Source organism: Scatophagus argus, chromosome 15 (assembly GCF_020382885.2).
Source record: "Scatophagus argus isolate fScaArg1 chromosome 15, fScaArg1.pri, whole genome shotgun sequence".
Classification (NCBI taxonomy): domain Eukaryota; kingdom Metazoa; phylum Chordata; class Actinopteri; family Scatophagidae; genus Scatophagus; species Scatophagus argus.
The window spans coordinates 2863723-2887300 of NC_058507.1; the positions used below are offsets into that span (position 1 = coordinate 2863723).

General features: G+C 42.4%; 1 protein-coding gene across 5 annotated transcripts in view; it reads left to right on the forward strand.

Moving 5' to 3' along the window:
- slc4a11 (solute carrier family 4 member 11) overlaps positions 1-23351 on the forward strand; it is a 95449-nt gene extending 72098 nt beyond the window's left edge. For 4 of the 5 annotated variants that reach the window (XM_046412086.1, XM_046412083.1, XM_046412085.1 and 1 more), the window contains exons 8-20: positions 859-1068; positions 4577-4661; positions 5694-5819; positions 6676-6789; positions 8044-8176; positions 8569-8642; positions 10957-11185; positions 11620-11726; positions 14046-14211; positions 16104-16277; positions 17648-17843; positions 19120-19289; positions 20466-23351. In XM_046412086.1, the coding sequence (XP_046268042.1) occupies positions 859-1068; positions 4577-4661; positions 5694-5819; positions 6676-6789; positions 8044-8176; positions 8569-8642; positions 10957-11185; positions 11620-11726; positions 14046-14211; positions 16104-16277; positions 17648-17843; positions 19120-19289; positions 20466-20532 (1851 nt within the window). In that variant the 3' untranslated portion in view covers positions 20533-23351. The remainder of the gene's footprint in view (positions 1-858; positions 1069-4576; positions 4662-5693; positions 5820-6675; positions 6790-8043; positions 8177-8568; positions 8643-10956; positions 11186-11619; positions 11727-14045; positions 14212-16103; positions 16278-17647; positions 17844-19119; positions 19290-20465) is intronic. The other variant, XR_006845337.1, reaches the window with a different exon arrangement.
- The last annotated feature ends 227 nt before the right edge of the window (positions 23352-23578 follow it).

The window sequence follows — 23578 nt, forward strand, 5'->3', positions numbered from 1 at the left end:
TTTTGGTGAATTTCATAAAAGACGATGAGCTATTTCACAAGAACATATTTGTTTGGTTTTTAATCTTGATAACAAATTTTCTTTAGATTAAATTTAGAGGCAGTTTGACCAGATGAGAATTGATTTTCACTAATCCAGTGAATCAAGGTATTCTATTAATTAATCGCATTTTATGTCTCTTGAATGTAATTTTGACAGTTGAAAAATCTTGTCTCAATGTATACAATACAATATCAGAATCAGAATCAGAAATACTTAATTGATCCCGGAGGGAGATTGGGTAACATTGGGTAATACAGTATATAATAATATCACCCCAACTAAAAATCTGACAACATTTGTAGATGACACATTTTGAAAAATGTTCTTTTTAAAATCTTTTAAAATCTTTTAAAATTGTGATATTTTATACAATAATCATCATTTTTAAATTAACAGCGGAGGAAATTATCATTTTGAATGTGTTAGCGAAAAAAGCCACAGTGAATCATAACTTTTAGCATCTTTCAGCTCGTAGTTTTGGTTTTGTGACTGATTCACATTCAGTTCACTGTCATCAGGCCCACTTCCCACCACAGTCAGCATCTGTCGTCTGTGAAGAAGCTCTGAAAAACACTGCACTTCACCGCAAAGATACAGTTAGTGGTGAACTGGTGAAGAAAGTAGGACATTTAGCAGTTAAAGAGACAGTTATTCCCCTCAGGAGCTGAGAGTGAATATTAATCAGCTGGACAGAAACACCAAATGAATGTTTTGATGTGTTAGAAGCTGTTTGCTAACATATCCATAAGGTGTGTAACATTTAAAAACACAAACCGCTGATTGTTTCTTCAACTCCTCCCGGGTGGTGTCCCACAGAAAAGCACCAAGACGGCGATGGAGCTGGGCAGGACGTTTGCCACCCTGTTCTCCGACATCTCCTTCAGGCAGAAGCTGCTGGAGACGAAGACGCAGGAGGAGTTTAAGGAGGCGCTGGTGTTCCAGAGGCACCAGCTGACGGCGACCCACCAGCAGCCCACCGCTCTGGGGAAGGAGGAGACCGACCCCCGCAGTCACAAACCCCTCAAGGTGAGCGAGTGGCGTGTATGTGAGTGCATGTGCGTGTGAGCAGCACGGCCTCGGGCAATTAGGCACATTTCCACACATTTGGCAGCAGCGTGAATTCATGTGATGGCATTATGAGTCATTCCCAGTGTCCTGATGATGGAGCCTGTGATTGTTGAGTTGAGGTACGTACCGAATTGCTCTGGTCCTGCCTTCCTCCCAAACCTCCCGCTCGCTCTTCGTCATCTCATTCCTTTACAGGGCTCTGTAGAGAGATGAAACTGTGCACAATCATTTACACATTTCAACCTTTTTTTTTTATTGTCTTCCATTTCCTTCTCCCATTTCATGCTGCTCACCTCCTCCTCCTCTTCATCCTCCTCCTCCTCCTCCTCCTTGCTTGGCTGGCTTGACTCTTCCATCTTTTCTCTCCCCCTAATCAATCAGCATCAACTCCTACCAGGCCTCCTCAGTGGGTAAATGACCTTACATCTCTCACAGTCCTGTCAGAGCTCCCCACCCTTTAGCTACACATGCATGTTCACACACACACACACACACACACACACACCTCCAGAGGGTTTCTACTCAATGCCACAGAGCAACATCTCCTCCTAATGTTGCGGTTGACAGGCCAGGGCTGGCAGACATTTCCCCTTGTGTTTTTTTTTTTTTTTTAATAGCGGAGGATTTTGTTAGGTGTTTATCCCAGGGCTTGAAGGGCTCAGTGCCACTCAGTGAAAGAGGGATATATGGAGAAAGACAGATGGAGAGAAAAGGGGGAGGGGGTGGAGAAGGGACGGCAGAGGGGTAAGAGAGAGAGCAGGTGAAATCAAGAGGAAACAGAAAATGATGAAATGATAGAGAAAAGAACAGAAAAGGAGAGACCACCCGCCTTCTCCACCTCCCTCCACATCCGAAATGGACATCAGACCACCCTCGAGGACGCGCCGCTTTCTTATTGTTGTAAAAAAATGAAACGAGACAAATCGTCGTCGTGTTTTTGTGGTTTTCCATCCCGTTGCCTCATTCCATCCGCCGTTCAGAACGAATGGCAAACAGGTGGACGGTAATTCCTCTCTGAGACTTTTGTTTATCGAACCTGAGCCAAAAGCCTGCAATCAGGCCCCCCCACAACACACACACACACACACACACACACACACACACGGACTCCCTTGTAATAATAAATGATTCCATGATGTATTGGGATTTAATGGATGAACGGTCCTTGTTCAACAAGCATGTGTGGCTTCATAAAAACTAGCCCGCCCGCTCCGAGACACTAAAAGAAATGTTGATGGTGTTGTTTGTTTTCAGGTTGTTTACGCTGACGTAAACGGTTTTCTTCTGCCAAAAACCTTCAACGTTTGTTTAGATGACAAATGAGGCAGGAATGATTTTCCCAAGAGCCTTTCCCACACACACACACACACACTCACCCTCGTCACCCGTTCCATTTAATTTTCTAATGCTATGTTCAACAAGAAAATGAAACACTGGGTAATTGGATAATTTACTTAATGAGCTCAGTCAGGACTGCACATTCACTGCGTATCGTGTGTAACCTGAAAGCTCGTCTTCTGAAGTCGCGCCCTCCCTTTGCATCACGTGGCTCCTTCCCTGCCGGCCTCCTCTCCACTCCTCTAAAAATACACCAAATCTTCTGTCCCTCCCTGCTGCTGTCATCTCTCTGTCATTCTCGATCATTCTGAGGACATGGGGATCTTTATTAAATGTACATCTAAATGCAGCCCCGCTGATCTGCTTACTTTGTTTTGGATTACGCGGCGGAAGCTTTTCCAGGACTGTCTCGTTAAATTCCGTGATTCAGATCAGCTCTTAAGGAGACTCCTGTGGAATCACCAGTGTCTTGGCTGAATCACTGTCCTCAGAACATCACGAGCTTCCGAAGACTTTTCGTGCTGTCGCATTTATCGGAGAACCTCGTGGATGTGACGAGCTGAATCAGAAAAATGCCAAAGAGGAAACAGCTTGGCAAAAACGTTTGTGTACATTCGGATGAGAAGCACCTCGTGGAATTCACTTGTAATTCACTCATAAACTCCTTCATGTGTGCTCTTATTTAAGTCCTGCGCTCAAGGACATTTTTCAAGTATTTGTACTTTACTTAATAGTATTTACATTTTCTGCTACTTTTTCCTTCTACTCCACTATAACTCAGAGACAAATATTGTGCTTTTTACTCCTCTGCATTTATTTTCTGACTTTAGTTCTTTTTTTCTCCCCAGTAGATTAATAATATAAAATATAGACAGCATATACATTCTGTCTTATTGCCCCACTTTGCAGGCACACTTAAAATATAATATTATATGCATTATTCTGAAGTGGGCCTGCCTCATGATTACTTTTAGTACTTCAAGAATATTTTGATACTAATGCTTCTGTACTTTTACTTAAGTAAATATAAAACAGCAGAAATTGGAAATACTAAAGTGAAGTACCTCAGAATTGTATTTCAAGTAAACTCTGCTCTCATACGTGACTACCTCTGTTTACTCTGAACTTCGACACTGAGAGTTTTGTATTGACTGCCAGTGTACATCTGTTTCAACTTAAATATTGCTCATCAGACTCCTCCATTATCAATAATCCGTATTGGTATCAGCCCTGAAAGAACACGCCAATCACTAGTGCTCATGAATTCAGTAACATTCAAGACCGGATTTAGTCAGCCTAAAATGTTGATTCTTTTGTTGGGCCTCTCTTTCCCAACGCTTTTACGGTACATCAGATAGAATCTGCTAAAGATCACCTTGATGACCTTCAGAGCGAAAGCTGTAGTTGTTCCCAGTATTCAGCAGAATATACTCCAGTCTAACATTTATCGAGAGCCAACAATAGAATATAAAATGTCACACAAACATCACCTATAAAAAGAATTAAACGTGACCTGTACATCTCCAGGACTCTGAGGCGTGCGGGTCGGATCACAGCTGACCCTTCTCACCCTGGACGTGGACTCTTTGGGAAACTCCCTTCAGGCAGGAGGTTACGGTCCCTTCAGACCAGAACCTCACACCACAAGAACAGCTTCTTCCCCTCTGCTGTTGGTCTGTTGAACACCAGCTGATTAAAATATCTGCACTTTAGCTACTTCAGTCCAGGCACTGATCTGCTCATGTCATGATCCACCTGCTGACCATTTGCACTGTTTACCTCACCTACCTGCACTACTTCCACTCTGTACTACCTCACTGTTGTACTACCTCCAGAACCATATTTATTTTACTTATCTTATTTCATTCTGTGTTACTCGTTCTTACGTTCTATGTATGCACCAATCACCAAGACAAATTCCTAGTAATGTGAAACCTCTTCACTTACATGGCAATAAAGACGATTCTGATTCTAAGTCGTTGGACCCAAGGGCAGGTTTGCAATTAATTTGCAGCTGCAGTTACTTTTCCTGCCTGTAGATGGCGCACACGTCCGCAAGCTGCTGCTGTTGCTGTTACTGGGCAGTGCGTCCTCGCTGAAAATCTGACCTTTTCCCTTCTGTCCACAGTGTAAAGATTTCTTCAAAGCCGGTCGGGGGATTTATGAGGACTTTTGCCGCAGGCTGCCTTTCTACCCCTCTGACTTCACAGATGGTAGGCTGGACTCGGGCTTTTCGTGAAAGTGAATCATCTTCCTTATTATGCCACACCGGGGTGCCTCTGGCAGCTCCTCATTTGTCTGTCACCTTTTGCCTGAGATACATCTGCGCCGCATCTGTGTCACATCTAGGGTTGTCTCTCCCGCTAAACTGACTGCCTCGGATGTCGCACTGCTCCCATATGTCGCTCTGTGGCCAGTGTTGTTGTAATTTCCCAAGTCATCAGACAAGGACGTTGCTGTATACAAGCTCCACTGCAGTCTCAGCAGACTGGTGCTTTTATTGACTCGTGAAATCATTCTCTGTATCAACAAAACTGTGAGTGTGAGGGTCGGTGTAACAAATACATGTACACATGCTACGTGACCTTTAGAATTTGGTTTTGTTCAAGAGAGGAAGATAATTTTCCTGTTTTGTTTTGTTAATGCCAGATAAACTTGAATTTCACTGAGTTTTTGCTTTAAAGGGATTGGAACTGCTTAATTAAAGCAGCCGATCTGACTTGGTTGACCTTGTTTTTAAAGTAAAGTCGATTTAAAGTGAGCTGAGTTTTTCTCACTGGATTTCCTTTCTGCTCGGCTGATTTCTTTCGGTCCCTTCTCATTTCATAATATCTGAACACATTCATTGTGCTGTAACAAAATCAAGATATTTCTGTCTTGTGAGCGTCATCAGATAATGATCATCTGATGAAGGTCACAGGACCAAAATCGTTGTAATCGCATTAGAGCCCAATTAAATTGTTTTATTCCAGAATGAGTTATCCATCATTTAGATAAAAGCGATAACGGTTCTCACAGAATGATGGATGGCACAAAACCAAAAACAAATTACACGTATTTTAAAAAACGCAGCAGGTAGAGTGAGCCCTCGCAGGACAGTTTTACTGTACGCACCGCATGTTCCACACTGTAGAGGCACTGAATGATGAACTCCGTTAATGTTTGTGTCGTTTGGAAATTAAAGTGTTGAGCCTCCTCCGCTCCATTATGAGTTGAATATGACTCATGTGTTTGTCTCCCCTCAGGTATAGTTGGCAGTAATAAAACCCTGCTGAAGTACATGACCACAGCCATCTTCCTCTACATTGCCATCCTCCTGCCCGCCATCGCTTTTGGCTCCCTCAATGACGAGAGCACACGTGGCGAGATAGGTATGAGCGTGGACCCTTTTCTCAGAGGCTGCAGATTTCCTGTTGAGGGTTTGGGATTTTCCACAGTCGTAAGATGTGTGTTTTACTCAGGCCTGCTGTAGATGTTTCACTGTAAAGTCTGCTGTAAAACTGCTGTAATTGTCTCCCGGCACATCCTGCAAACACAGAACCTTATCAGCATTGATTGTTAAGCGTTCAGTAAAATACAAGTTGTGTTTTTGTGTGTGTGTGTGTGTGTGTGTCCACCTGGTGAATGTTCATCACTCGCTCTCCTTCTCTCTCTGGTTTGGTTTCCACCAGCTGCTGTGTTTCTCATCAGCCAGTTGTTAGCTTTGTCTGTCAGATAAGTCTGCTGTGTAGTTTGTTAAAAACAGTGAAACGTGTCTGATCAGAGTGTGACTGCTAGCAAGAAAGCCAGAAAACTTTATATATACGGTACTTTACAAAACAAGATGTTTTTGCTGGAAGAGGCGATTCAATATCCAAAAGCCAAAGAAAACAAAATGGTTCTAAGATGCTTTTTAAGGATGTGCACCGATTTGGGTTTTACAAACACAACAATGAAATAATTTGCAAACAATCTGTGTTTGCCGACAGCAGTTTTACAAAGATGAAAGACGCTCCAAAGCTTCATAGAGCTTCAGTGTGAGTCCTTTAGCATTGTGTGAGAATGTTTATTAGTGATAAGTGAACTTGAAGTTGTGTGTAAAACCAAAATATTTTGCATCACATTAACTTTAACTAACTTTAAGATTTGCTCCATCTTCTGCTGAGCTCTGCTGAGGAAGCAGGCAATTTATTAGCGCAGATCATTACGTCCTCCTGAGTTTTCTCTGCGTGTGTCCTCTCCGTCCAGATGTTCGGAAGACCATCATCGGCCAAAGCATCGGCGGGGTCATCTACTCGCTGTTCGCCGGCTCTCCTCTAGTCATCCCTCTAACCACAGCTCCCCTCGCCATCTTCATCAGCGGTAGGCTTCCCCTGCTTTATTCAGCTCAGCTCAGCCAAAATACACTTATCTTTTTTGTGCCGACGGTCAATTTGAAAAGGAGGTGGGAGGGGAGGGGTGGGTGGAGTGCTAAGAAGATTACGTCAAAAAATCAAGAGAAGGAGGCAGCCAACCGTGTAAAACAGCAGCGAGAAACTCCTGCGTCCTCATCTGCTCTCTCTTTCACCAGAAAACACCACTGCTGGAGTAATTTAGCTGTTTGTTCACACATATGCCCCAAATGAGTGCTCCTGGTGCAGTCAAGCAAAAAGCACATCTCTCCAAAAACTTGGGGTTTTTCAGGAACGAAGAAAATAACTTTTATTTTTTTTCCCCTCACTGATGTTACGTAACGGTTGGTTTCAGGGAAGAGCTCTGTCATCACACACACACACGCACATGTAAACTTTATATTCAGTTCTGAGAGAGACAACAGCACATAAACTGTTGTATGGTCTTTACCCAACAGCTGTGCTTTGTTGGTTAGGATTTAAACGATGCTGCGGAGTGGGACAGCGATGGGGGAAAGGCGGCGACTCTGATGCCAAGACGTAGTTTTAATACCAGAGCTGTTTGCTGGGTTTGTGGTGTGATGATCTTTGAAATAAATGGGTTAGATTTGTGCTAAGCAGATTCTCATGGGGATAATTACACTGCGTTTCCCGCAGCCTGTCTGAGCAGAACAATGGCCTGTTTGGAGGGTTGTTACTCATCTGCACACAGATCTGCTCAGGATCACAACTGGATTTTTATGGTTTTAATAAACCCATCACAACTCTTTTATCCTTTTTATATTTGAATGAAATGTTTTAGTTTATTCCTTTGTGTGTGTGTGTGTTGGCGAAATCGATGTCTGATGTAGAAATCTCTAATGAAGTTCTTCCTGTGTTTTTCACTAATATCAGTGGCAAAAACAGCCTTTTGTGTTATCTTGTTATTTTTAAAGCAGCTGTAGTCACAGAGTACGAAAAGATGATCAATACTGTGCCTTATTAACCCACTTTGCTTTTCACTTTATCGATTAAATCAGCATCGATGGTTCTCTGTTGACTGGCTCATTGTTGGCTCGCACAAGTTCTCAGGCACACTTGATTGACTTTTGATGAAAACTGAAAAAAGCGTTTCTTCCTCTTGTTTCTATATTCCACAAGTATAACATGCACACGTAACGTCTCAGGTGTCCTATGAGCTCTCTCTTCTTCTCTGTTTGTGTGTTGTGCACGTGTAACCTCGCAGTGATCCGAGGAATCTGCGACGACTACAACCTGGACTTCCCAGCTTTCTACGCCTGCATCGGTCTGTGGAACTGCCTGTTCCTCATCCTCGGAGGGATCTTCAATGTCAGCCTGCTCATGAAGCTCTTCAAAAGGTGTTTATGATGACGCTTTTTCATTGCGCTCGACTCCTTCGGCTTTACTTTGCGGGTTTTTTGTGATCGAAACTCTCGTGTTGAGTCCGACACTTTTAAACAGTTTAAGCTGTGTGACCGGGTTAGACCGGGTGCTTGGACCAGGTGCTTGGACCAGGTGCTTGGACCAGGTATGCCTGTCTGTGTCTTAAAAGACGTTTTTTTTCTGTAGTCATCAACCATCCGCCCCAAGATTAATTTGCAGTCACATGGATGCAACCTTCATGAATTTTTCCATAGAGATTTATTTTTATTTCAGTTCATATTGCCAGTTTTGTGGCACTTTGTTTCTTTATGTGCTGCACTGCAACAGCCTTGACTGTCACTTCTGTAATTTTCCTGTGTTTTTCCAGGTCGACGGAGGAGGTCATCGCCCTCTTCATTTCCATTGCATTTGTGGTGGATGCTGTGAAAGGCACAGTCAAAAGTAAGACACATATGTCTGATGTCTCTTTCCTTGGTTATGTCACTGTTTTCACAGGCTCACGTTGCTTCTGCTGAGGTCACGTCCTGCCACAGAACTGGCAAAGCAGGAGCTTGTAGTCGGCTCTGACTAATCAGAAGCGAAGCTCGCACTAACATCATACCTGCTGTCAGATCCACGAGTCCTGTCTCTGCAAAGTGTGTCTGGTTTATAAACAGCCAATTACACTGAGACGAGATGTCTTCAAATGCTCAAAAGAAACTAAATTTACACTGTATTATAGGTGATTTCTGGGGGGATTAGAATTTAAGTGTGCAGCTCACTAATTGGTATGGCTGTCCTTGACTGAAGAATATTTTGTTGGCTGATTGTCACAAGATCTCTTTGACTAATCATTTAGTCCATTTAATTAAAAACTGCTGAACAATTTCATTTTTCCCTCACTACAATTGTCCCTCTGCTGAATGCAGTCATTCAGAAGGATCTGTTAAAAACTAATGCTTATTAAAGAACAAAGCACAGTTTTAAAGATTATTGTGATGCCAGATATAATTTTCCAGTTCTTACTGCCACTTAAGGTTAAAGCAGCATTATGCTGGAATTGTTTTCCTACAGATTAGGATTGCAGTTCACCTAAACGCCACTGTCGTAAATACACTATATAGACAAAAGTGTTGGGACACCTGACCCTCTCACCAACAGGGACTTTAAAGACAGCTTTTTCTCTTCTTTGCTGAAATGTTTGATCCAGGGGTGGGAATCGCAGAGCCGACCAAGACCCAAACGATTGCTTAGTTAAGTAATCAAAAAAGAGCAGCCCCCTTCCACTGCGAGTCAGACTCGGGATAAGTGAGATCTCTGGCCAAGACTGAGAAACAGCTTTTTACTGTAGAGAATTTAGTGGTGGGAAGACAGAAGAAGAACACATTAGTTCCTCTGTTACTCTGGCGGGTCAGCAGACTGAGAGGCTGAGAGAGATACGTCATCCTAAATGAATCAGTCCAGATTCTGAGCCCGGCCTGCAGCCATACCACACCACCCCGTCCCATCTTAGTATATTATAAATATTCTACACAATTTAATTTCCAAAAAAATGAGATGACGATAGCAGAATGTAATTTATTTTGAATGCGATGATGTCCTGTTTTGGAGATTGCCAGTGCAGTAGTTCAATTTTCAGAAACCATTTGTAAAATACGCTCCGAGCTCATATGCCATTACCATAACATTAACCTGTGGCACTTTGTTGACACTTTTCATCCAAAATATTTTGCAGTAACATGAATGAATATGTTCTGGGTGTGTATCAGTCCTCTGTACAACTTTGCCTGCTGCATAACTTTGTCCTGGTTGGATGAAAAGGCCGCGGAGGGAGCGGCGCAGGTCCTGTCGCACGCTCGCCAATGGCGGTGATGATAGGTATCATTTCTACTCGTGTGGCAGTTTTACTGACAAGGTTGTGTCACTCTTCCCTTTTAAAAATAGTTGTAAAAGCTTTGCTGTACAGAGGTTAACCTGGCAGCCTTTAGCGTGACGCTCGCTAAAGGGGCTGCCGCACATTATGACCGGCCTGTTGTCTGCAGATCTGGTCTGGGTGTCAGGACTAATGCACCAATGCAGTATGGTGCAGAAACACACATTGTAAGAATTAGTTTAGGGGGTATTATTTTTTGCCTCTTGGGGAAGAAAGGGAAAGACAGGGGTATGACATGCGACAAAGATTGATGGAGATTGTAATGGTTGAAGATTCTAATCACCTGATCAGATTTCATACTGTTGTCTATTTGCTGTTATCTGTGAGCCAGTGTGCAAAAACTGTCAGCAAACTAGAGAGGCTCGTTTTTATTTTACAATCCAGTTGATTGCAGTGCAGAGGCAGTGCTCAGCTGAGGTTTATCTCACTTTTATGAGGTTCTCTCTCCGGCTTGTTGCCCGTGTCTCTTCGTTCAATGTTTTGCCTGAACTTTTCCTACATTCTGCTGCAGCATAAACAGCGCAGTCATTTTTAAGGCTACTTCGGTGTGTGTTGCCAGTCACATGCACGATGTCGGCGTTAACCAAGCAACAAGTGTGTTTTTCCTCTGTGTTTGTTCTGTTGTTCACTACAAGACTAAACAAGAGTCAGCAGCCACGTGAGGCTCTACACACATGCTAGCATTCTCACAGTGCTGATGCTAACAGGCTGCTCATCATGTTCTGAATCATGTCAGCTTAGGTTTCAGTTTAGTTCATGTTCTAAAACCCTGCATATGTTGCAGGAAGTGGTCATCGTGTGAGGGGTGTTCTCCTCAGCTTAACACTGTGGATGTGATTTCAGTCTTTCACAGGTACTACCACCCTCCAACGCTGGCTAACAGTAGCATAGAGGACTTCCCTCAGGGTAGAGGCCCGCTCGGGGGAAACAGGAGCGAGGTGGCGGCTGGCTTGGCACTCAACGCGCTCCCTGAATCCCTCATCCAGTGCACTCGAGAGAGGCCCGTCCTCTGCCTCCTGCTGATGCTCGGGACATTATGGATGGGCTACACCCTCTACCAGTTCAAAAGGAGGTAAGTGCAGCACTGCAGCCCTGCAGCACTCTTGAGATAAATCACTGGAGAAGTTTAAATTGTGTTCGGGTGGGAGCACTGCCGGCTGGGACGAATACTGCTGAGTTGGCCCTTGACTCTAAAGATTGTCAGGAGCGACCGAGCTTACAGGAACTTTCCAGACTGGCTCTTACAAAGCTCCCTTTTCTGCCCAAGCTTCAGCTCCAGCCTGTGATTTAATAAGCATTAATATTCTACTTCTGATTGCTCCCAGTAATCAAATCAACCTCAAAGCCGGATTCAATTGTGTAAGCAAAAGGCGAACCAAGGTACTTAAGCAGTGTCAGGATTGCAGCCATTGTCCTTGTCTCGTCCACGGTAATTGTATTCCTCTGATATTTGTCCCTCCCTGCTCACTCCCTGTCTCTCTCCGTCTCTCTTTCTCCTTCTTTCAGTCCGTTCCTGCATGCCAAAGTGAGGGAGGTGCTGTCGGACTGCGCCCTGCCCATCTCAGTGCTGCTGTTCTCCTTCATAGGCTCCTACCTGTTCAGCGACATTGAGCGTCAGTATCGTTTCTTTGCTTCGTGCTTTTAAACTCTTCAGTCATGTTTCTGTTTTCGTTGTGCTGTGAGATCAATGAAAGGGTCCACATGCAAAATTCTCGAGTCTTACTTAATTGCAACCTAAAAATCAATACAGTTTAGTGAAATTCGGTACGTCATCGTCGGTGTGGGAATGTCGTCATGGCTGCAGGTTTTATTGAGCAGTGAGCAAGATGTTTCGGCAAGAGTTGAGGTTATGACTAAACCTGTTTTGATATTTTAGATTTGTAGATTTAATGCATTATAAATATGTAAACGTCGCAGATATTTATGCAGTAATATATAGGATACAGTGACTGTATGAACGTGGCCCATGAAATGACCTTAAACTCGACCTTGAGAGTCAGACTTCAATTCAATTTATTTTTTCTTAATATTTATCAACATAAAACATATGCCTTTTGAGTAATTTGATCATACTGTAGATTTATGTTGTGGAAGTCAGCTTTATTTATTTCAGCTCTTATAAGAAAGAAAGATCATGTTTTTTCTTTGGTGTAGTCAGAATCAGAGCTCTAACAAATTAAAAAAATGCTTTGCTGTTGCAATTTGCCACAACATTCCTCTCTATAGTTGACAAATTCTTCAACGTGGCCTGTTCAAAAGCAAGAATTTTCCCCGAACATAACCAAGCAGTTACTGTGCCTAAACTTAACTGAATGCGACCCTTTTGAACGTAACTCAGTGTCTAAAATTCATAACGTGTGAAACCAAATATTGCTTATTGCAGGCCCTGCGAGTAAAAAAGTGACATTCGAGAGGTAAAAAGAACGTCGTAGTTTGAAGTTAGAGTTAGCAGTGAGAACGTGTTGGTTTCTTCCCAGCTTTACAGTAAATGATCAAGTGATTATTTGTGTTTCTGTGCTGTTAACAAGGACAGATGTAGGAGGAAAAAAGTACAAAAATTCAAACACTTTTAATCTAAGCACAACGTAACAGTTTAACAACACTGCGATATGAAACAGCTCGTCAGCTGTCGTTGTGACAGTGCAGCTTTGTTTGGAGTTTATTTACATTTTAAGGTTTTGGACTGAAGCCTGCTGAAGGGCTCAAACTTATGGCCTGTTTAGTTCCAAGACATGCTGTCTAACTGCGAGGCCTCCTTTATTTGGTGCCTTTATTGTCTTTTTATGTTCCTTAATCAAGACACAGGCCAAAACACATTGGAGTTTTTTTATCCTCTATTGTTTAGCATCATTTTGAATCTCCATTCATTGTTGCCAAGGCAGCAGCTGTTCTCCAGGGGTCGGCACAGAAAAACAACAGACGAGCGCCAAACCCTCAAGTGAATTTAAATTTAAGTGCCTGGCCAATTTTCTGTTCCTTTACCTCCAGAGACAATAAGTCATAAGATAATAGACCCATTATTGTATTGTCATTTCTTCCTAAATGTAACCAACTGCACTTAATTCAGCAGCATTTGAGGGGATACAGTCCTAAATGAGATATCCAGCATGTGGAGAAAAAAATGAAAAAGCCAGCCGCTCTCACAGAACGACTGGTGGTGTGAAAACATGAGTCATCACAACAGTCTGAAAGACAGTTATGTTTGTGAAGATGGAACCTGATCAGTTTTTGAAGTACCGATAGAGAATTTTAGGCATAAATTCTATCCAAAACTGTTTTCCTGTCATAACTTAGCTATCACAGAGTTGTAATCAAGTAGTTTGTGTACCAAGCTACAGTTACCTGACAAAGCGGGAACACACTCATTAGAGTAAAACCTCTTTCTGTTTGTAGCATTAAGCTGGGAGTTTTATTATCAGTTAATCTGCAGATGCTTTTCTCAATTAATCACTTTATTGCTTTGTCCATAAAATGTCCAATTACCCAGTACCAGAAGTGATGTCCTGAAGTGATGTTTTGTCCAAACAACGCGTCAAACTCCAAAGACATTGAAGCTGTCTGACTCTACGTTTTCCAGTTCTACCCTCACCACCCGAATGCTCTTATTTGCTGGAGGCAGCACATCCGCTGTCCCAGAAATGTCCCAAACACAGCAAGATATTTCCAGACAACAATAAGACAATTAGAAACTACAGGCATTGGGCAGGACAGACACTGCTGCAAACATCTCATCGGTGATGGGAGGGGGAGCACGTTTGAGGCTTTACAAAACATCATATTTCAGCGCTGGACGTTTTGTTTCAAAAATGAGTAAAATAACTCATGGACAATGAAAAGAGTTGCTGAGTATTTTCCATTTAATAAGTAATTGATTGATTGATGACTAATTCTTTCAGCTCCGCTTGTAATTTCTCGTCTTCCTCTTTGAACAGTTCCAGTCTTTAAAGTTCACGACCGGCCCGTCTTCAACGTGGCTCCGTTTGAGCGCCTGTCGGCCATGAACATCGTCAGCGCCATGGGCCTCGGCTTCCTCCTGGCCCTCCTCATCTTCATCGACCAGAACATTGTTGTCTCGCTGACCAACGCACCAGAAAACAGGTAGAGGCAAATAACGAGTTCATCTTTTATATGACTTTATTAACAATTACAAAGCCATCTAAACTGCTGAAAGGGATCAGATTAATGAGGGTGAAAGGTGGGATTTTAATTTGTGCGCATTAACAGGCTTAAACTCTTTCTATAACCCATCACCAAAGCCACCGAGGACCTTTGGGGATCCACTGTCCCCACTTTGGGATCTACTGAAACTGGATTTTTGCCGGTCTGTTAGGGAGGGAAGATTAACTGAGGCGAAAACTTGACATCTGAGTCAAATTGTCACAGTCAGGGAGCTCTGAAGAAGCCTCAGAGCCAAAACACGACGTCAAGCTTTTACCCTGTTCTTCTAAATTTCCATTGAACCAAGTGAGAGCCATCAGCCATCAACCAGCCCCACAGTGAACATTATAATGATGGTATTTCAACCCTTATCATTTGTTGGGCAGAAATTAATTAGATCTAAATGTCACTGCAAGGCAAAACAACTGCTGCTGTAGCATAAAAAAGAGAATTGATCCATTCAACCCGATTCATATTTTATAGATTGTATAATTGTGTTCCTATTTACTCCACACAGAGAATCTGAATAGAATTCAGAGTGAACCCTAATGAAAAGGCTGGTAGACAGGCTTCACCACATCCCTCACGTGTCACTAATGAAAGGACAGGAGCTGGGAAAAGTTGTGGCTATTTCTGTTCCAGCTTTTCTCTTCTGATCCTTTTATCTGCTGCATCCCTTTATTTGTCTTGACATCTTTTCCTTTTCTTTTTTTCCATTAAGAAATAAGATGCTTTTGGACTGCCTCTCTTTAATTTCTATCATAATTTATTTATTCAAAATATCTGTCATCCTATAAATAAATATACGCTAAAACAATTTTTTAACTCATCCATTTTGGTTGAAGGACAATAGATGACACGTAAGCTCAATAACCAGCTAGTTAGACTTAAACTTACTAGTTAACAATATGGTACTTTACGTATCACAGTACATGGGGTACGATTCAATATATTGATCGATTGTCTTATAGGCCTGTTGTCTTTGTGATATGTGCTTATATCTTCTTCTTCCTGCTTCTGTCAAAGAGTCAAATGGCTGAAGAGCGATTGCAACGCTGCCATCTAGTGGCCTGGGGGTTTAACCACAACACAAAATGAGCCACACCCACAAATCTTTGCATGCGAGCTATTGTTTAAAAGACTTAACATCGTAATAGTGTGTCGATATTTTCCCTGGTACTTCCTGCATTTAAGGTCTTTACTGTGATTTAAAGTGTGCTGGTTTCAATGTCATGTTGAGGGGCACATCAGCAGGACACATCTGGTGATCAGTACGATTAGTGTGTTGATATTTATATATATTTCAGGGTGAGCCTCCCCCAAAAGACGCACGCGCACACGCACACACACACACGTCACCCTCCCACCGAGCCAGCTGGAGAGGCAGGGGCGATGCACAGCAGTGATCCCTCACTAACGTGTGGCCTCATAAAGGTCGCAGTCGTCCTTTTATGTGAAGTTTCTGTAATGTCACGCTTGGCTTATGATGTCATCGCCAGTGACACACTGATTCATGCTTAGCTTTGTATGACAACATGTGAGAATGCACAACACGGACGTGTATTTTCATGTATGTTGGATGAGAATTGGCGAAACGCGTGGGCAAGTGTATTCAGGTGGCGTCGAAGGGCATGGCTAACCTCAGGAGAGCGACGCCCTTTGTGCGAGTTGACTACTGTCACGTGTGCTCACTTCTCTAAATATTACTATATGCAAATGTTTCTTTTTACATCTCTATGTCTCTGTCTCCGTGTGTGTTTGTCTCTGTTTTCGTTGGTGAGTTATTAGTCTGTTGTTGTGCTGTGGAGTGTAACAGTTGTGTTGCTCCGCAGGTTGCTGAAGGGCACAGCGTATCACTGGGACCTGATGCTCTCCGGGCTCATTAACATACTGATGTCGGTGCTGGGGTTGCCCTGGATGCACGCCGCCTTCCCCCACTCCACCCTCCATGTGCGCCAGCTGGCTTTCGTGGAGCAGCGTGTGGAGGGGGGGCACCTCTATGAGACGTGAGTTACCCGCCCTGCCGTCGCTGGCGCTAATCAGACGCTCAATTAAAGGTCGTCTTCAGAGCATGTGGTGACTGTAATTTCGTGTTGCAGTTCTACTGTATCCTGCTCTGTCCTGATTGCATGATTACTATGCAGCTAACCATTTTCTCTCGGGGTGGAAGAGGTGAGGCAGTTTTTAAGAGATGAGAGGATTAGGTTCATCATTCCAGCCACACAGATATGTAAGTTATAGACACTGTATGGACAAAAGTATTGGGACTGACCATCACACCAACAGACAGCTTTGCAGCTCTGACAGCTTCCACTCTTCTGTGAAGGCTTTCCACAACATGTTGGAGTGTTTCTGTGGGAATTTGTGCCCATTCATGTAGTAGAGCATTTGTGAGGTCACACACTGATGTTGGACCAAAAGGCCTGGCTCACAATCTCCGTTCCAGTTCATCCCAAAGGTGTTGGATGGGGTTGAGGTCAGGACTCTGTGTGGGCCAGTCAAGTTCTTCCACACCAAACTCGTCCAACCATGTCTTTATGGAGCTTTGCTTTGTGCACTGGGGCACAGTCATGCTGGAATAGAAAAGGGCCTTCAACAAACTGTTGCCACAAAGTTGGAAGCATAGCATTGTCCAAAATGTCTTGGTGTGCTGAAGCATTAAGATTTCCCTTCACTGGAAGTCAGGGGCCGAGTCCAAACCCTGAGAAACAGCCCCATAAAGAGAGTGTCTGGATACTTTGGTCTATACAGTGTTTTCAATATTTAAGTAGTTAAGAGTGGTAAATGGGTCATGGGAGACAATCTTCTCAAAGACTCTAATAAGAGATCTTGCGTGCAGAAAGTATCCTGAAAGTGTGTGCATGTATGGAAATGAATATTCCAAATTTCCAAATCTGATTGTCAGTTGATCAATCTTAAAGTGGCTAATGAAAGCAGTGGTTTTTATTATATTTATTTTTAATTGATAAAGTTTTTTTGAAAAAGTAAGTTGGCTTTTGAGAGGAGAACCTCAGGAGGTGCTTCACAATAAAATAAAAAGAAGCAAGAGTCTTAATAGTTCCAGGGTTTACCTGCTCCTTTAAGGATGAAACGAGGCCTATTGATGATTTGTCTTACACACAAAAGTCAGCATATAACATCAGTTAGTTTGCCACAGTCTAAGATTAGAAAAAATATATTTAGATATTCCTTCAAACTCAGAAAATTTGGTCTGAAAAACCTGAGGATGTTTCAGATGGAAAATATGCAGGAGCCGCGATAAGAAACACGTTGTCTGTTGCATTGTTTAAAACAGTTGTAAGCTTTCCAGCAGTCATTCATTTACGTGTGATTGTGCATTGTGTGTGTGTGTGTGTGTGTGTGTGTGCATCCTTAGTATCGTCCAGGTGAAGGAGACCCGGCTGACGTCTCTGACTGCCAACATCTTCATCGGCGTGTCGGTGCTCCTGCTGCCCCTCCCGCTGCAGTGGATCCCCAAACCCGTCCTGTACGGCCTCTTCCTCTACATCGCCCTCACCTCCATCGACGGAAACCAGATGTGCGACCGCATGGCTCTCCTCCTGAAGGAGCAGGTGAGGGCGAGTGTGTGTGGTCTGAGAGGGCGAGGGAACAAACGTGTGTGTGCGTGTGTGTGTGTGTGACCATATGTCGATCGAGGGTCTCTGCACATCTGACGGTTGGCTGGAGGACCAGATATGAGTCAAATAATATTAGCAAATATAATTTTTTGTTTGTTTGTTTTAATCTACTCTGAATGCCAGGTGGGAGGGTTTTAGCGAGTTAAGACGGATCATCCCGTAAATTAACAGTATTATTCCAGTGTCAGCCTCATGAAGATGTTTCCTGACACTCATGTGCATCCAGCATCCTGCTGATGAACCCTCTCACGTCGTCGGTCCGATTAAAACGTTTCTCTTCTGCTCCTGTGTGTCCGATTTAACCTTCCTGCTGGAAGCAAGACTTGCCATTTCCCTCTTAACTGCACTTGGTAAATGCACACACTAGCACCTCCAAATGGCAGCAAGAGGTAATTGTTCACAAAATATAAAGCGCCCCCCCAACTTGCAAACATTTTAATGTATTGTTACTTCACTTCGCTGTGCAGAAGGGTTATTAATTCAAGTATTTCTTTTTATATGTTTAACAATTCAAGATTACTGCATCCAGATGTTTCAACCAAGAGTTGTTTCATTTTGTTTTGATCTTATCTCTAAAGTTGTCATAAAATGTCACTTCTGTGTGTTTATTTATAGCTAAGAGTATTTTTGTCTCTCGCCTCAGGCGCTGAGTTTTTTAAAACCTTGAATCACTCAACATCACAGTATTGAATATGAAAGTAACTGTCAGAAGTGGATCACAGTCTCTGCCTTCAGTTTGCTTATTAAGTTTATTTCCAGGCTTCGACATCGCAGATCTGTTGACTCAGTGATTGTCAGTAGAGTTAACTGGGATTACGACTTTGTTTTATTGGCTGATTTCTCTGGTCATTTCTGATTTATCAACACCACCAGATCAGCTGGGGGAAATGACTTTGTTGAGACAGCAACGTTTTTATACAAATATCCTTTAAAATAATATCAGCAGCTTCTCTGCTGTACCCCACCTCTCACATTCACACAGGAGAGCCTTCATGCTATAAATACATTTTCTGTGCCTCATAAGAAAGCATCCACTGAAAACTAAATGTTATTTATGATCTAAAACCCACAGCGAGCTTCTTAGAGTCGTGTGGGCCGTCCGCTTCCCTTAGTCATGTCTGTAAGACTGCAGGGGACCCGGGGACAGTGAGGAAAGGAGCCTCGGGGTAGATTGTATTTTAATCTGTCCTGATCCTCTCACCTCCTGCAGACGTCTTACCCGCCCACCCACTACATCCGCAAAGTGCCCCAGAGAAAGATCCACTACTTCACCTTCCTGCAGATGATGCAGCTGCTGGTACTGTGTACGTTTGGCATGTACCCGATACCGTACATGAAGATGATCTTCCCTCTGCTCATGATCCTGCTAATTCCAATCAGGTACGACTGCGGCAATTTTCTCTCAGCAAATGATTTTTCTCAAGTGCTTTAAACCGGATGACATTCAGCAGCACGCAGGTAGCAGGCGCTGCGTCTGACCTTAATCTGCCTCGGGATGAAAAACCGTTTCAGCCACAGCGAAATCTGTGGGCACGTCCCTGTTGGACAGCGAGTCTAGTGTTCTTCATTCCGTGTTTTAAAACTCCATAATGAGTATTAATGTGTTTGAGCTGGAAACATCTGGCGGCTCAGCTGAGACACAAACGTCCTGTGCTGCAGTTCGCACTGAACCGAATGAGCGAAAGCGGAGGCTGCAGTGCTGACGGCAGATGGACGTAGTACATTATATATGATATTTGTACATTCACAGAATAATTTACTCACTGCATCAAAACTAGTGGAATGTCTTCAATAAAACAGTGTGGGTTAAAGTTTAAGTTCTTCCCTTACTTATCACACCCAAGTTCACCGAAACGCAGTCCTGCTGTCCACACACGCCATTACACACTTTATGAAAACCATAGATCACATCTAGCAGTGCACAAGCCGGATTAACAACTGGTCACTGGTTTCTTCCAGTGGTGACAGAATGGCCTGCACTTTCACTGCTACGAGCTCACTAAGTTGTTCAGCAAAAGATCCTCCACGTCTCATGAAGGCTAACTTTGTGCTATTTTTGTCATAAAACCCGCATTCACCAATTTTTTTTTGTTTTTTTTTTTGTGCAGCTCTTGGCGGGGGGGCAAATGTCATCTTAAATTTGTTCTGACAAATGTGTTAGCAAACATCCAAGCGGACGCTGAACAATGTCAGTGAGAAAAAACCTAAAAAAACAAAGTAAATCCATAAATTCTCTTGCACAACAAATCCGGCTGGGGAAAACACGGTGGCTTCAACAGCAACTTTGAACATTTTTTCCATTAAGAATTTGATTTATTGAGACTGTTGTATAAAATAACATTTTCTAGTCTAATCTGTAGTACCAGTACGCACACTCGCATTACTGTACGTGAGGCGCCGCAGCATCGCCCACTTGCTCTCTTGTTCGCTGATGCTGCTGAGAAGGAAGTGATCAATCTTGCCTGATAAGAGCTGACATTTTGATGGTGTTTTCTTCCTCATTGCTGGCCTGACGAGTGACAACTGACATAAATTCTGCCTTCTCTGTGTGTTTAGGAACAACGTGCTTCCTCATATCATTGAGGCCAAATACTTGGACATAATGGATGCCCAACACATGTAGCTACAGATGGAGACAAGTCCCGGATCTACAAAAAAGACGTCTAGAATAAAAAAAATAAAAGAGAAAGAGCGAGAGAGAGAGGGAGAGAAAGAAATGATCATTTTAAAAAAAACGTATTTTTCAATGCAAAACTGTACGGACGCAAAAAAACAAAACTAAAACAAAACGGAAGGAGGAAATAGCGACTGTTTTGATTTTTGTATCCGATAAGAACATTCTTACAGGTGAAGCACTGGAAAGGCGGGAAGTCGTGCGAGGAGGAGAGATGAGAGCCGCAGGAAATGTTTTCCAAACGTGGACAGACAGCATCTCTCTGGGGACAAAGTTCTCCGGAAAAACTGGACGGCCCAGAACTCCCTGTTTCACCTCGGTTTGACCCTGTCAGTGCCATGACGCCTCCATGTTCTCCTCTCACACCTTTACATTTTATGGTAACATTACTGCAGTGTATTCATCTGCTGAGCTATGGCTAAGTGCTTAAAGTACTCACTAATACTGTGTGAGGAATAAAAATGCTGCCAGTGTACATTGTGGAGTACTTCGATGGGTGTAGCGGCACAATGTAAGCATGAACAATATCTTTTTTCCGACACATTGTGTTTTTACGCTGTCGTCCGGGTACATTTTACACACTCGCACTGTGTTTAGAAGTACTTAAACACTTTTCCATGGGCAAAACAGCTGAACACTGCAAAGTAACTCTTTACCTTTTGTATTGCTGTCATCGTGCAGTGTTGAAACCTTTACATTCCTGCACCTTTTAGCTGTGATTCCCCCTTTTTTTCTATGAAGGACACTTGTGCTCGTGCATACCGAGTTTGTAAGTCAAATGTCAGTGTTCACTAGAGGAAAAGAGGAGGAAAAGGGAGCGTGTGTGTGCATGTCTGTGTGTGTGTGTGTGTGTATGTGTGTGTGTGTGTGTGTTACTAATCTGTCCTTCATGTAGCTTCCTGCCAGCTCTTTAGAAATCATTTTTAAGGTGGAATATAAAGACTCAAGAATGAATAAAGGCATACATTCCACGGGTATATATTATATGTAATTATTTAGAACGACAGCACAAACCAAAACATATAGTGAAATCTTTATCAGATGATGAATATATTAAAATATATTATGGCAATATACAAAAAAAAAAGGTATTTTAGGTTAAATAGAATATTTATTTATCATGATGGCAGTTTATCTTTTAGAAAATGGTCTCTTTTGTGTGTTTAGCCTGTTTTCTCCTCGACATTCCACACTGTTTCTGATTCTCGTATTTTGAGTGGGTTGTCTTACGTCTGGCTTTTGCCGCAGTGTTTACATATCAAAGTCCACTCCAGCTCCATGTCAAAGTCCAACACAGTTCTGGTGCATTGCTAGCGAAGATGAAAGTGAGGTATAGGTGGGAAATAATAGAATAATACTAAGAAAAAGAGAGAAACGTTTGCAGGCTTTGGATTCGACAAAATGCATCCCTTTTTTTCTTTTTTTGTGAAAAAGTCTTCAAAGATGAGTTTTAGAATAATCTGGTCTTGTTTTCTATTTAGATGTTATGATTAGATCAATGCTTGCAAACGTTGTCATGTAATAATCCAGACGTCTGGAAAGATTATCTTGTAACCTACAGTACAAAATGGAAAAAAAAGAGCATTTCTAGGCACTGGTTTGCATAAAGCATGACTCATCTGGGTTTTTTGATACGATGTAATGCCAACGGTCATGTATCCTACACAAGAAAAAAAAGTAGTAACTTCTCAATAATGCAATGCTCAATATTCAGCAATACTGTGTACAAAAACAGAACTTCAGCGGCGGGATTTGGCCTCCCCAGCTAAGGCGGACCCGTCGGTCAAGCCAAGACGGGCCAGCTGTGTTTTTTAAGACAGCAACTTTTCAGTCCATCCTCGTGGTACAAAAGCTGCTCTGTGCCGATTCAATTATGGCACAGTCACATAAAGGAAAGGAAAAAAAATAAAAAACAAAAAAAAAGTTTGCCTGTCAGCGAGGCATTCACTCACAGTAGATTTAGTTGCTTTCCCAGTATCCAAATGGCAGCTCCCTCATGCAGTTCTGTTCAACTTTGTCTTACAGATGTGAGAAAGATGTCCAATTTAAGCAGATGTCTCACGCCGAGATAGCGAGGCGCAAAAGGAAAGCTCGGAAGCATTTACATAATCCTCGGACTAAGTCTTAAGGCAGCACTAATGAGAGAGGAAAGAGATTGTGAGGTGGGAAGTAATATGTACAGTTTGCAATGCAAAGTTTAGTTTCTATCAACTCTCCATTATAATCCATGGCAAGGTATTAGTTTCTAACTTTGGACTGAGTACAGAGGTTTAACCATTCTTCTTCTTATGTGACAGTATTGTTGTTGTTCCTTGATATCTTCTCTGTGCTGATGATTTTGGAATAGCAGCAAATTTCTCTCAGATGACCTAACATTGGATTCAGAGTGAAGGACATCCTACTCTGTTTGTGAAACCTTGACTCCCCTCCTCCTGATTGGATTTGTTTGAAATTGCGTACTGTGGTGTTTTGGTTTTTTTTATTTTCTCTCGTTTTCTTTTCCTGATTTCATATATCCTACTTTTTCTAATCATGAATGTAAGATGTGTGGGTTTTTATATAGCATAATAATTTAGGTGTCAAACAGAATCTGTAATTTTGTCAAAAAGATCAGCTATATTTGTAAGCTGTAATATGTAAAAATGAGAAAAAAATGGTTATCAAACAGAATGTGTTGGTTTACTATAGTATATATACAGTATACTGTACACTGAAAAAGAGAGACTATCTCAAGCTGTTTGCCAAATAAAAAGTAGTAGTGATGTAAATATTTGTGGGTGCTTGTATTCATTTGAAAAGATGAATCTAAGGATATCTGAATTACTGCTGAGGTATTTTATGATGATTCACGTGTATATTTAAGGCCTTTAGGTGAGGTTTTCTTTGGAGGGCTAACATCAGGTCATTAAGCTCCCCTCTAACGACACTTTTTGTCCTTATTACTCCACTGCATTCATCTGACAGCTTTAATTACTAGTTACTTTGACTACAGTTT